Genomic DNA, 15,205 nt, shown 5'->3' with positions numbered 1-15,205 from the left:
GACTGGGCGCTCCCGTGGGTGTCATGAGTGCATCCAAAATGAACAAAGTGTTATCCAAGTCGTGAGGCGCTACCGACCAGTTACACATTACACATGGCCAGACTTATCGACACACTAATAAGTGTTTGTCACACATGGTTCTTTTCTGCACTATGCCATATGAACGAATGTAACATGTAACTAATCCTGAAAAGCAGATAAACACCTCTGAAGGAGGAGGCGCTTTGGGTGATCAACTGTCGTGTTAAAAAATAAGGTATAAGACATCAGATAAAACATAAATCTCTTTAAGTCGCCTTTTCCCTGCAAAGCATCAGAGTTGTCAGGCAGGTTTTTATTGTCTGGATCTCAGCAAATGAGCCTTGCAGTAATTAAGAAGTATGCCAATCTATATTCAATTTGCACCAGTACAGTATGACTATCAAACAAAATTACACATTGTTCTTCTCTCTGAAATTCACCACATTCTCTCCTCTGTTATTGAATCACAAGAAAAGATAAATGGTATGGGCATAATTTTCAATTTTGGAATGAAATGAGACTCAGGGGAGATATACACAGGGAGGGAGAAGGAGAGAAAGATTGAAAATTGCATTGAATAATAATGATCAAACATGCAGAAAGGCAGAAAAGCTTTTTTGCCTCTTCTTTCCCACTTTGAAGCCCACTGAGCTCCAAACTTTTTTTTTTTTTGCTATCCTCCTGTATGCTACGGCTTCATGTTAAATTTTTAGTGGTCAGATCAGGGACATCAACACTTAAGATGCCAAGATTGGCTCAGTGTGCCTTCATTAGGGAGGCAATCATTTTCACGGTTCATGGGTAATCGATCATGTAGGTTAGCAGATCAAAGTCACACAACATCCTCAAGGTGAGAGAGAAAAGTTGCTCTAATATTTTTTTTCTTCTTCTCACACACTCATGGTTGATAAATAAAATTTATAGAGCATTTTAAGGAATTAGGAAATTAGCTGAAGTGCGTTAGAAACGAGAGTTGCTCAGTGAAATGTGACATAACGCCATAAAGTACTTTATGAAATAAATAGTAAACATTGATTATTCAGGCAGTCTATTTGCCTTTAAACATGCTGTGATCCTGTATTTAAAGCACTCTCCACTTCCCTCCACCATTCCTCTGCTCTCTCTACTAGTTTATATGCAATAAACACAGTGGTCTCGGATTCTCCTTGTAGATTTGGCGCAAGGGGATGTGATTAAATGAAGACATCAGGGTGAAATGCCTATTTGCAGATTTAGAACTAACTATATTATTGACACTCCTCCGCAGAAAACTGATTCTTTCTCATAATTTTAATCAGCAACGCAGTATCCTTGAATCACTGTGCTCCTTTAATCCAAATAATGGACGTCTGACTAGAAGAGACTGAAATAGGTCTCTGTTAGTCTGTTTGCACACTCCAAAGCCTGATCATTGAGCTGTGAGCATACTAAATAAAGAGGAAAAAGCTGTTCATGATGCAGTGTCATATGTCAGTAACAGGCCTGCAATACTTAAGCAGGGTTCAAACATGTCCTACAGTAAAGGATAAAGAGAGACCTGTTAGCTGACTAACTGCATTTAAATAAAGGTTTTACTGGAAGCAGGTTATTGCAGTGCGTGTAAACTCCTTCTCTGATTTCCTGCCTTAACTTGATTTCTCCCAGTTTTCTTGGGTGCAAGTAAATGTACTGAATGAAAAAGCCGTACTGCTGAGTTGAGTTGTTGAAGTCAACAGCCTGCAGCTTTTCCACATTGTACTGAATGAGTGGATTTATTCACTTTTCACTGCAGATAGACAGGCACATGTAAACATTTGTATTTATGTGCGCACACACGCTTTTCTAGGAAGACCACTTTTACATACGCTCACGTTTTTTAGTTGATCCAAATTGAAATTTTATCAGCTGTCTCGTATTCATGCCAGCTGCTTCTGGCTCATGTTTAGAGAGACATATGCTTAATTCAGGCTAATGTGTTTCAGAGTAATTTTGGTGGCTCAGACTCAAAATGAATCGAAACACAAACACTTATGTACAGTTGAAAAAAAATGCACATGCACACTACTGAGCATATTCTTGGCTACAGATCATCATAATTAAGATACTCTGACTATAACACTGGAAACAAAAAAAACAAAAAAAACTTGCATCACTTCATAGCCAGGAGTTATATGGCCGATTGTGTATTTCCCTTGTTATTATGCCTTTATTTCTAGTTAGGCCTTTATAAAATGTGAACATGCCCATTAATATACTTTTGCAATGTTTAGCATGCTAAATGTCCTAACTTTAAAAGATGAGTGGTGACATGAAACCTGCTGAACGACATCATTTTGTCACACTTATAATTAGACATTAGTTTTGTTGTCATTGTGAGCATCATACCATAACAACATTATCATCCAAGTTGAAACACTGCTGGGAGCTGTTTTGTTAAATTATTACAGTAAGATATAAAATCAAGCAGTCTTCCACTGCCTTTTCATTTCACATTTATTCACCAGACTAATGTAGTGAATAATTAAAGGTTTTGGCAAATTTACCAGATTTTCTACAGTCTCGTGTATAAATGATGAGTCTACTCTCCAGAAGCAAACATTATTTGTCATTTTCTTATGAAATTTTACTTATTATATACATATTTACGATGAGAGCAAGAATCAATTCATATTTGTACCAGATGTCTTAGAAGATGAATATCTGGCTTAAACTGGAAACTGGGATCCTGACAAGTATCAAGGATATAATTTATTGATACTGTAGATGCTGGGTGTGGCTCAATTTCTCAGCACATGGCTATTTATTTATTTTATTAAGGATCCCCATTAGCTGATGCCGTAACATTCAGCTAATCTTCCTGGGGTCCCCATGAAATATCCAAAAGCATATTAGTATTCAAAATACGTATAAACCCCTATAGCCAGAAACACATCTATGGATGGATAGAGACTGCTTTGGTGCCAATGGTAAAAGACTGTTTTATGATGTAGGAGAAGTGAAACTGAACAAGTGGCAGAAGGAGTTCACTATCTGCAGTGCCTTGCCAAGAAGGGTTCAGGAAATCAGATAAGGCTGACAGAGTATTTTATTTATTACATGATTTCCATCAAAGGTAGGCAGGAGAGCGTATGTCCTTCATCATGAGCCTGAAACTCATTAATCACACTTAGAACCTCTGAGAGGGGATCTCATCTGATTTTCTGCAGGATACGCTTTTACCTTTCACTGTCATACTTTAGTGTGTTCATTTTTTAAAATAGATGTATCCAGGATTTGATTCATTATTGGAGTAAACACATACTGTCAGAAGATACTTCTCTGTGTTCAGAATTAGCAGCTTTCATATGTATCCTGTCAGGCTACAAAGTTAGTTTCACCCAGCGATGATAAATGTGTCCAAGTGTTGAAGTCCTTGGCTGCAACAGAAAATAAACAAACAGAAATTAATTTAAGGGAGGAGGCGTTTGCAGGGACAGCCATATGCATCAAACTGGCTTCTTACACTAAGGTGAACAAGTCAGGAAAGATTTTGTAATAAGTACGCACAAATTAATGCTGTAAGATAAAACAAGGGCTATGAAATAGCAATCAGACAGAGGCTGGCAACTTATAGATTCATCAAACACACTACAAGGCAAAGACCTGACAATGGAGTGGGCCAATATTCAGCCATCTGTTTACTTTAGAGGAATCATGCCATGAGAATATCAGCCAAGGACAGGAAGAGGAAGAGGCTGAACACAAACTTCAAGAAGACAGGAGCAGGAGCACCACAGTACTATTATTATTTTTACTGAGCCATACCAAACATACAAATCTGAGCTACTATTTGCATTACCGTGACAATACAGTGTCGCCTCAGGGGCATACAGTAGTACAACAGATGATGTGTGATGATGCTTTGAATACTTGGTCATAGGCTAATATGGTAACAGCTGTATCTTCAGCTTCTGTGGATATTTTTTATCTTCACATTACTGGTAATAGAAGTCATGAAAGTCATTGTATAGCTATTTTTATTGCTCTGCATGCTTAATGCTGCGCAGAAGCACAGAGTCATTATGCATGATGATCCATTGCCGTTACCTTGATTAAATTATGCAAAGCCACTATCAGGTTGCTACAAAATAACCTCACCAACATTTATGCTTCACACTATTCATGCTACACTCTTGTATGGAAGTGTCCAGGAGGACCAGATAGGCTAATTATGTGGATATTGTTGCTGTCGACTGAAAACCATTAAAATACCCATATTTGTTGATTGAGCTTTCTAATTGAATACATTTCTCATTATTCTTCAATCTGAGAAATGCATAGTCAGAAGCCTCGAAGCTAAGCTGTTTTTCATGACAGTTGACATTTTGGAGATAATTGATACTAATTTGATTTAATTGCATCCTTAATGTGGCATTACAATGGAGCCCCTGTGTTGTAGGTACTAGGCAGGGTCTTAATAGCAAAGATTGTCATGTATGATCACCATGTTGTTTTGGCAACGACTTTAAGTGCTGTTCTTTACATGAACAGTTTAACACTATACCCACTGAACTTGTGTTTCATCACCTTGACGAGGAGCTCTGGCTGACAAGAGGCATCTATACTTGTTTGGTTCGGGTACACCTTTATCATGATTTGCCAGGTCAGATTTATCAGAGCGTTTAAAAAGTCACTTTCTCCGCTTTAATTACAATTTGGATGTTGATGTGAAGGCTATTTACTAGTCAATTTACAAGTTGGAGTGTGGCATAAATCTTGTAACCAAGCTCAATTCCTTTTATATTAAGTCCTCAGTTGGGTATGTTGAAGTTTTTATGGTGGAAAAATTCAGCCAAACCGGTTTATCATCTAATAGTCTGAACAGTGATGAACACCAACAAGTACCACTCTGTCATGTTTAAGAGCTAATAAATGACCTGTCAAATGCACATAAAAGACAACGCTCAGGGAAGTGCTGCGCTCAATATGTGGAGCCACAGTTCATAACCGCTCAGAACAATTTCAACAATAGTGGTAAAAGAAAGCAAGGAAGTGATTCAGAGTTACTGATGCCAACCACACAATTAACACCTATTAGGTGACAAACTTGTCTTGTAACTTGTACTCTATTATCTTGTGCAAAAATGGTCTGTAGTGCTTGACAGCTAACTAAGAGACATGTACATGCTCCAGCAAATTATCTCTGTAATCAGTATGAACGCTCCGTGAAGGATGGAGGATCAAGGGGCATCCTCTGATTCTTTAATGCACCATTTATGTGAGCCATTCTCATTATGTACAACTATATTTGGCTCAGCTGTTCAGAACTTTTGAAACAAATATGTGCCTGAGAGGATGATTATTAAGGCTGAGAGGATAATTACTAATCATCAGAAGCTCTACACACCCCTTATGTCTGCAGCATGTGATGCAGCAAAAACAATAAGTGTATTGTCATGCCCCAATGGCATAAGTGAACAAATGCAAGATTAGAAAACCACTAACATTGCAAAAGAAGGCTGAAATAGAAAATCTAGTGGACAAAGCAGCTCCTCTCCTGTGGTCATTTGATAAGCTCTCTTTCTTCTGAGCCATAATGGATAATTATATCAGGCACTAATTATACACTAATTATAAATTGATGTTTTATGTTTGATATGCTGTGTATTTCGTACCAGAGTTTAGCATGATTTAATTGACACTTAGGATGATTTCTGATTCATGTTCCCTCTTTGTGACCATCAATGACAGTGATCACCTGTGGAGACCCTGGTATTCCAGCAAACGGACTTAGATTTGGTGATGACATCACCGTGGGCCAAAACGTGACGTTTGCGTGTCAGCCAGGTTTTGTGATGATAGGAGGGGACGGCGCTGTCGCAAGGACCTGCACCAACAATGGCACCTGGAGTGGCACCATGCCAGTGTGCCAAGGTAAGCACCACACACAAAGGCGACCCCCTCACAGACACTGCGTCGCGCACAGGCGGCAGTCAGTCAACCTTGATAACCATCAGAATGCGCCGTAACAACCTTGGCACGCTAGCACACTGTCACGTACAATATAAAGTACATGCTTACACCCTGAGATCTAATGTGATTAGCAAACAAGGTGACACCGTACTTCCTATGTGGCCCGCAGTGTCATATTGTTCACTTCAGTGTGCTGATAACAAGCTCCAACGATACATTAGATTGGATATCTGTGAGACAAACACACACTTACATATAAATTAGCTGCAGGCGTGCTCACAAGTACTGTATGCATACTGTGCACCCATGTAAGAACAACATACAATGTTGAATCTGTCTTTCTATGCTATGCTGAGTGCAGCACCACATCAAAAGCACTATATTGTAGCAGGCTCCTAAAGAAGAAGCAGCTTTGCTCAAGTTGGTTAAAAAAAAGAAGCAAAACTATAAAAAAAAATTTTTAAAAAAAGAAGCAAATATTTAGAGCACTTGATCTAGGACACGCTGTTTCACCCACACCTGCATCTCGACACGCACCTGTGGCGGCACAGAGCCAAGGCTAAAGTTCCAATGACACCTAGTGATGGATGGCTTACCAAGTCCTCTGCATCACAACAATGATCCCTATCATTGTGTGGCAACAGTTAATCACTGGCTTCCTTTGTGTGAAAGTTTGTGCACACTATAGGCTCAAAAGGACGTAGTTCTTCTACGCCCATCAGCACGACATCGCTCAGTGATTTACGATTCTCCAGTGGAGGTACCGATGTAATGTAATGTAATACATGTCTGCCATCGACGCCCCGAAAAGTAAAAAATTGCAGGGAAGATTAGCTTGTGCAGTGAACAGTTCAAAAGTACACCAGGAACAGGAAGAGCCCACGAGGCAAATGGTGGCTCATTGTTGCTAAGGAACTGTTCCCAGGCTGCTCTTGCTCAGTTACAGCGAACAGAGCTGCTGTTGTATTTGCCTCTTGAGAAATGGGAAAGGACAAATGAAATGTGAGAAAGAGGCACAGGCTGTGAGACTGACATGCTCACAAACATGAAAACAGGAAGGAAAAATATACACAAATAATTAATTGGAAGGCAGAGAATTATAGAAAATACAGAAAGATTCATAGAAAGGGAATTGGAAAAAACACTGAGCCTGTTGATCTTTTTTCCTTCTTATGTAACGACTGTTCTTGTTTCAAGTTATACTCCACTTATAAGAGGCTGTGACTGTATGGACCCAGAAGCAGCCTGCACCATTGCCATTCCATAGCGCATGGGGAGCTGTGGTTTTACGCCACATACTTCTTACCCTCCTCAGGCTGCCTGCATGACCTTGCCTAGAAGTTTACAACATCCAAACTGACACTGATTTGTAATATTTCATGGGCGTTTCATTATTAACATGCCTTGTTCCGTGGTATGCCGTAGCTGTTGGAGGAATTGATGGTCGCACAACTGTTACAACCCAAGGCAGTTTAAATGGATTGAGAGAGAGGCAGAGCATGGATGTTTGTGTGTACGCATGTGTGTGTGTGTGTAAAAGTGTGTGAAGGTCCTAACCTCGGAGCTCTAATCCTTGACAGCTACCGCAGCAGCTCAGGCACTCGGCCCCCGACGCTGCTACGCTTGATGGGGGTGGTATGAAGAGGAGCTAAACCCTAGACCTTACCCTTCCTCATCACACACACACACACTCTCACACTACCATGCATGCATATAATCAAATGGGAGCATTCAATTACACTGTCTCTCTCATGCATACATAGACACAGACGGTCGCACACCTTACACTGGCTCCCACCGCTGCTGCTGCCTGAGTGTTGTCAGCTTGTACTGACCTGTATGCATTAGTCAGTGAGATACAGGATCCCCTCCCGCCTTCTCTCACTCTCTCTGCTGCTCTCAATTTTCCAGCAGCACTTATTTCTCTCTTGGGGTAAATGAATAAAAGAAAGGGAAAAGAGAGGAATTTTGATTACTAAATAGGTGTTCTACTGTGTATTAATTTTGCCACTTCTCAGTGCGTGGCTGGGGTATTATGGGGGAATACATATGCTTTATAGTTTATTTTTCTCCTTTTGGCTGTTTGCTCCCTCTCCACTGGTCTCTTCCTAACACTATCTGGGACAAGAAACAGAACAGCTTGCTGATTATCACAGTTTTTTTATCATCTCTCTGCCTCTGACAGCCCACGCAGCCATTGGTTTTGAAAAGGACTGAGAAAATATCTATTTCCTTGCATCTGAAACGGAAAACAATACTTCTTTCAGTAAGATTAGTAACCCCCACTTTTTTTTTTTTGCATGATTGGGTTCAAGTGGAAGGTGCAGTGGTTCACGCAGGGTGAGCTGTTTGAAATTGTCATGATGCGGGGCATCTGTCATCTTGTCATAGATTTAGTTGATGTGCAGCAGGGACAGGAGTTGATATTCCAGGGAGGGAGGGAAGGACAGAGAGGAGCAAGTGAGAGGAGAGGGGAAGACAGAGGAAGAGAGAATTTAAGACTAAGAGAGAGGAAGATTTTACGTGTGCCGAATTTGTGCATAATTTTGCACTTAATGCATGTGCATCAGTGCTAGCCCCAGCGTTTGTGTGTGATGTACAAGCACACACTGCCTGATGACACATCCTAAGCCTCGCCCGGCAAGGATTCAGTCTGAATCCCAGGTTTGGCGTGTTCAGCTAAGAGGCACTAATGCTGCTTAGAACTACTTAGTGAAATGGGGACACTCTCTGCTTCCCATTCAGTTCTGCCTGCCACCCATGCCTTTATTATTATGATTTTTTCCCCCCATTTTTTCAAAGTAATTTCTGATGCAGCCCTTATGGGATTAGTAGGCCTACTCCTCTAATCAGCGTAATTTCCTGACTTGCACACGTGCACTTACACATTGTCCCTCCATCTGTCTTACTTGGCCCCTCTAGTCCTTTCTCTAATGTAGAGAAACACATACACACCCAAACCAACTTTCTACACTGCAGCAACCAGCTGGGCATTTTAGTGAGGTGATTCAGACTGAAGTGTCTTTTTTTTCCTAGAGCACTAGATGGAAATCCCAAATTGAAGACACTCTTCACTAATTCATTAACATCAAAGAGAAACAATTTCAAGTGAACTTGTTTCTCCTTGAGAACCTGAGAAACAGAAATATTAAACAAAACATGTAACAACACAGATCTCAACATCAGTATGGTTTTACCACAAAGTTGTAGCTCTATTCACTGTGGTCTAAAAACATTTCCAACTGTATGCTTCATATGCATTATATGTTGTATATACAAAGCATATATGTTTTATCCTGCTGCGAAATGTCTGTATGGAAATGTTTTTGGATCTTCTACCAACCAAGAACAAAAGGATGTTCCACCTTGGAGACAATATCCCGCAGTGGCCTGCTCCACATCTACTGTAATTCCTTTTGTAGAAAAAAAAAAACAATGTTTCTAAAGTTTATGTGGCAAGAAAGTTGTCCATCTTGTGCCGACTTTGTTGTAATCCTATCAAAATTGCTGAATTAATTAGAAGCTTACTCATTCACAAATTATAGCTTCAATATTGTGTAAAAACCGCTGGTCGGGAGTGAGTTGTACTAATAAAACTGAAATTGTGTGTGCATGAAAAGAAGCTACATCAGCAAGAGAGCTTACTGTATCAGTTTCGATTTGTTTTTATCTATCTCTTTATTATCTTTATATAACCAACATTTATGTGACAAAATATGTTGTTTTTTATCTCAGTAAAGTTAATTGTGGATTTTTTTTTTTTTTGCCAACTCACCCACATCAAGTCAGTTTATTTATAGAATATACTGTAAAATAGCAAACTGTTATAGTTTACATGGTATTTACATAATTAAAAATTCAACAGAGCCATTTATTTTAAGACAGATTTAAGCCTGAAACAGGTTTGAACATTTGTCACTAGATGATGAGGAGCCAAGTAACCCTGAAGCGCAGAGGTTAATTAAAGATAAAGAACAGAGTTTACTCAGTCATTTAGTGTACACTGATTCTTCTATCCAGCCAAATACAGCAGCAGGCAAATTAATTAGTCTCTCCTATGGGAACTAATAAGTGAAATCACCTGCTGTAGTTTTAGGTGAGTGTTAAAATCAGCCCGATGATCCTAGCATGCAGCATGCCAGGTTTAAATGTAGAGAGTGACTGTGCTTTTAGTGAAAGAGAAGGTCAACATGCACAGTATTAGGTTTGCAGCAAATTGTGGCAGGTGGGAGGCAGATAGGTGAAGTGTCCAGTGGTCAGGTAATTTCAAATCTGAGACTCAAGTAAAAGCAAATCCAATCTGCCTCAGCTCAGTGTGGGTACTTTTAATGCAGCCAGCTGAAGCAGTGGGTGAGTTTGCCTCTGTTCATGGTCCTGTCCCCGGGATTCCCACAGGGCCTGTCTTGTCTTCACAGGGCTGCATCCAGTATATTTTTGTCATGTATTTGCTAAGTGAAAATGACTATGTAGTCGTAGTGCCAAAAGACTCAACCTTAACTTGAGAGCCAGGTGTTAACATGACACTTTAAGTAACTGGATTTGTAAACTAAACATCTGATCTTAGACAGTTGCATGACTTGGATAAAGCCTGACTTCAATTTGCAGATCTTTGTTCAAGTGTGTTGGCATGCATGAGTGTGTCTAAAAGAAAGAGAGACTTGGGGAAATGATGGGTGTTGAGGGAGGATAGTAATGGTATAAAACAACTGCTATGATTTATTCACATCCTTAAAACCCATATCCCATCTGCGTCCCCATGGGTTCATCTTGAAGTGTGTCAGAACAAACTCCAAGGTTTATTATGCATTCATTTATTACATTTGTTGAGCAGAAAGTTTATGGCTTACACAGGCGCAAGATGTCCCTTCATTTCTCACAGAAATTATTCAGTATAGTGCAAACATAAACGGCAGAAAAATTGCACACAGTCACAGTCTAAACACAGACCATTTCTCTGGGCTAAAGACCTAGTTTTCACTCACTCATATTCCACATTATGCAAAACGGTGGATTTGTGCCATCTCCATTGCCTCTTGATATTGAAAAATAGCACTAGAATTTGAAACATGCACTGTAATAATACATTTTGACAAAATATGTTCATGTTTAACCTGCATGAAGAAACTGACTTGAATCCTGCTGCGTCTGCAAAAGAAGCAATACTGAGGAAATATTGAAAAATGTTGATGTGCATATGAATGGGATGGTTCAACCTGTACGAATGACCGTTTATTGGGTCAAAAGCAGTTTGTTTCACTGTTCAGTATATTGAAATGTCCTTTGACTTCTGCTTAGTCTGGTTTCTGGTTTTATTTTTTTCCAAATTTGGAAATTTTATGTCTTGCTCTTGAGTAGGACTTGGTTTTCTCTCAGCTACAGTACATTATCTTTTTGAACCTGCTTTGTACATCATCTGTTCTCTGATCAGCTTTTCTTAACTCTGTCCTCACTATCTCCACAGTGGTGACTTGCCCTACACCCCCAGCCATACCTAACGGGCTGCTTGAGGGCTCAGTCCTTGAGTGGGGTACCAGTGTGAGCTACAGCTGCCTACCTGGATACGAGCTGTCCTTCCCTGCTGTGCTCACCTGCACAGGCAATGGGACGTGGAGCGGAGACCTGCCTCAGTGCTTGCGTGAGTCACCATATCATACTTTCAAGATAATTATAGTCATGATTATAGAAGTCTCCGGTGGAAGTTGACTTGTGTTTGGACTGAAGTGGTGTTAATGACATTTCATTTACTGTCTGAAACATGGTTATTTGCACTGTGAGCTAAATTAGGTCTTTTCTATCTATATAACTTTTTGAACATTATGAAGCATATACTGTATGGAAAGTTGAAGTCATTAAAACCTGGTTTACCGTTGCCTTTCTTCTTACTCATCTACTGATCATGAATTCATATTACACCACTGGGAAAGGGATGATTCGATACAATAATCCTGTCAGGAAAACTCATAACATTGTACATATTTCTTTGGGGAAGACATGAACAGGCATTTTCTCAAAGAAAATATTTAAACATGAATACACATGCTATTTTACAACCCACCTCACACAGTCATTGCTTTACATTAGTTTAAAGTTGTTTCCTCCAAGGCAAGCCCCCTTACACCACTTTGCTTCTTGCCACAGCAGAGGTTATCTCAAGTTAATGAAATTAATGAAATTCATGAATAAGTCATGGAATTTAACATCAAGGCCAAGGTGCAAAACCTGAATTAGGATACAAATAGAAGGAGGCAGTCTTGCAGAGATGCAGAACAGGGATTATTAGTGTTGCTCTTAGTTCCAACACCACAGTACTTTTTGTAAGCAGTCGGTCACACTTAATCCTAAAACCGCTGTCTGTGGCCACAAAATGAAATACAAATAATGTAAACAACGAGAAGGGCATTGCATCCTACCTGTTTATAAAAAAAAACCTTGATATATTTTCCATCATTTGTTCATAGATTGAATCTCCAATTTACATTTTGATTAAATGTAATTGAATTGACCTCTAGTTTTGAAGTTAGTGTTGTCAAAATGCTGATGAAGATGATTACAATCTGAATGGAACCACAAGTGGGATGTCTGGTGCTCCGCTGATACATTAAGACCCTCTCAGAGTCGTCTTTGCAAGCATAATAATAATAACCCCTGGGATGCATGACTGCTCAAGAGTGTCTCACTGTCATCAGAATCATTCTTACATTATATGAGTCAGATAGGAATGAAATATCAAGAAGGGTAAAGCACTTAGTTATATGTATGGCTCTCTGTGGATGTTTGTCGAGACTAAGTGGAATCAAAGCCAGTGCCACTAAAAATTTCCGTGCACAACAGTCAAAGTGCTGAAAGATGTGTTGTTTTTTTTCTGACTGTTGTGTTGTATTTAAAGCATCTCCACTGTATGCTGTGCTTTTTCTTTCACTGTTGAAGTGTTCAATTTTTCACGACACTAATTGATTATAGCAGCTCTCTTGTGCAGGAATCTCTATCGCTATCAAATATGGATTTTACTGGCTCGGTACATTAATCGTGCATACTGTATAGTAACTAAGCTGTGTTGATTCCCGAATTTAAATAGTAGTTGGTTTGTGAACTGGAGGGAAATTAAAGGGTTTGTTGTATTTCAGCACCACATGTCGGATCACAACAAACAAAAACTGTCAGAGACCCCGGAGTCTATTTAAAAGGGACTACAATCACTTGTGTGCTCTTTTGTAATTGATGCTAATGACAACATTTGGTGCTTCTGGCCATATTCAGTCAGGCGAACATGGTCCCATTTGGGTATTTAGCATCTGAGATTGAGCTGACAGACTGCGAGGGTTTGTGACCATGCAACAGAAGCACAGTACTTCATGCAGTCATCAGTTTTTCTAAATGGCCACGCTGCAGTTGTTTATTCTAATTCATGTATTTCAGTGTGTGCTGTTCTCTGATTTATATCCTGTTTAACTTTAAAGAATTTGTCAGTTACAAGTAGATCTGTGTTTTACCACCTACATGTTTTTACTGAGGTCCTGAGTTGTTATGATGGGTAAAAATGTCATCTGGTCACAAAATGGATAAGGTTCCACATGGTAAATGTACCATATCTACTTGCTGTCTACTGCAATTATGATGAGCAGTGTCATCCCTCAGCACACCACAATCACTTTTCCACATCAGCACCCCAAAATAAACCTGAGCTTTGGGAGTGACTAACCTTTTTGTTCCATGATGTAACATTAGCTGCCAGCTGTAACACTGTGGCTCATATTGTTTTCACCTTGTGAGTCTGGCCTGGTGTATGTGTGTCATCATGGCAACGTGTGGACAACTAGTTTAGCAGGAATTACCACAGACTACTGGGTTTGAGTTCTTTAGCAGTTGTTGTGTGATTTAGAGTTTCTGATCACGTTAAACCCCTAACCCCTAAATCGTTGTCCTGGTGGTCACCCAGTGTTGGGGGGAGCAAAAAACGCGACTAAAATTGATGCAGGCAAACCGGAGTTACACCATGGTTAGACAGCGTTAATGTTAGACAACGTTAGTGTTAATGTCCAAAATATCTCCGTTTATTTTTGTAAAGAAATCATCACAACAAGGAAAAAGTATTTGTTTCTGTGGCGGGGAGAGCAGGTGCTCTACGATCGGATAGTAATGTCTTTCCAGGATATTTCAGAGTTAGGCTGCCTGAGGTGAGTGATTACATGCAAAAACACAAAGTTTATACTGTTTATACTGTACACTATATGAGTTCAGTGGTGTGTCATAAGGATTCGAGTCATGTACCATAGATATTGCATCAATTGTAGTCACGTTTTTTGCTCCCCCCAACACTGGGTGACCATCAGGACAACGATTTAGGGGTCAAAAATGACCGGAATTCTCCTTTAATGTAACAACCATGCTATATATACAGTACAGTACAGTCACAAAACTGTAAAGGCGTGCAGACAACATATGAATGAAAAGTTCGGTCATAATCGTAAGTTACGATTACCTAATGACCACAGAGTTCTCCATCTCAGCATACCGTATAAGCGGCCATCACGGCTGCTGTGATCCCATCACAATATGGTCTCTGTTGTGATCTCTGCTGTTTTAATGTGTTGTAATTACATTCAATAGATCCATCACTTACCACCTAGGTTGCAGGTGTCAATGTTTGTGCAAAATTGACACAAACTGTGATTTATGACCACCTTCTATGAAGAACCTGGCTCTCTAAACACCACCCGCTGCAGCACTGTAGAGCCAAGTCTTTGAAAAATCTGTGAATTTTACTGTGATAAATGAGACTGAAATGAAACTAAAATAATTATTTATGCATAAAATGTCAAGACAGCACTATCTACAGAATTCACAGATGCTGGCTCTATAAATTGTGGAGTCATTAAGAGGTAAATCCTTTGTGTCAGTGCTCACATTGATGTCACAGTACTAGCCAGTAGTGTAGAAAATGCAGCATTTACAGACATTTCTCATGGAGCAACTTTAAATGTGCGTAGGCCGGTAATGTTTTTATATCCATATTCAAAATTATATTCAATTTTTCAAGCGTGAATGATAGTACAGTTACATTTAGAAAACAATTAGATAATCACATCCCCACTGGCTGTTTAATATCTGCTGTAAATTAATAGCTACATTTCTTCAATATTGTTTGATGTAGCATCATTTTAAAGCCATCCTGCTGTTGGACATCTAGTTGGGTTGCACTACTGTATGTTTTAGAAGATTACAAATCATGCTGAGCAGCTTTTGTTGAACTACA

General features: G+C 39.6%; 1 protein-coding gene across 5 annotated transcripts in view; it reads left to right on the top strand.

Moving 5' to 3' along the window:
• LOC146972395 (CUB and sushi domain-containing protein 3-like) overlaps positions 1-15,205 on the top strand; it is a 223,172-nt gene that overhangs the window by 189,535 nt on the left and 18,432 nt on the right. For all 5 annotated transcript variants that reach the window (XM_085802575.1, XM_085802573.1, XM_085802574.1 and 2 more), the window contains 2 exons: positions 5,731-5,913; positions 11,414-11,587. In XM_085802575.1, the coding sequence (XP_085658701.1) occupies positions 5,731-5,913; positions 11,414-11,587 (357 nt within the window). The remainder of the gene's footprint in view (positions 1-5,730; positions 5,914-11,413; positions 11,588-15,205) is intronic.

Source organism: Trachurus japonicus, chromosome 16 (assembly GCF_045865225.1).
Source record: "Trachurus japonicus isolate A0001 chromosome 16, Traja_1.0".
Taxonomy (NCBI): domain Eukaryota; kingdom Metazoa; phylum Chordata; class Actinopteri; order Carangiformes; family Carangidae; genus Trachurus; species Trachurus japonicus.
The sequence above is the reverse complement of the archived record's forward strand: the minus strand, read 5'-3'. Positions and strand labels throughout refer to the sequence as shown.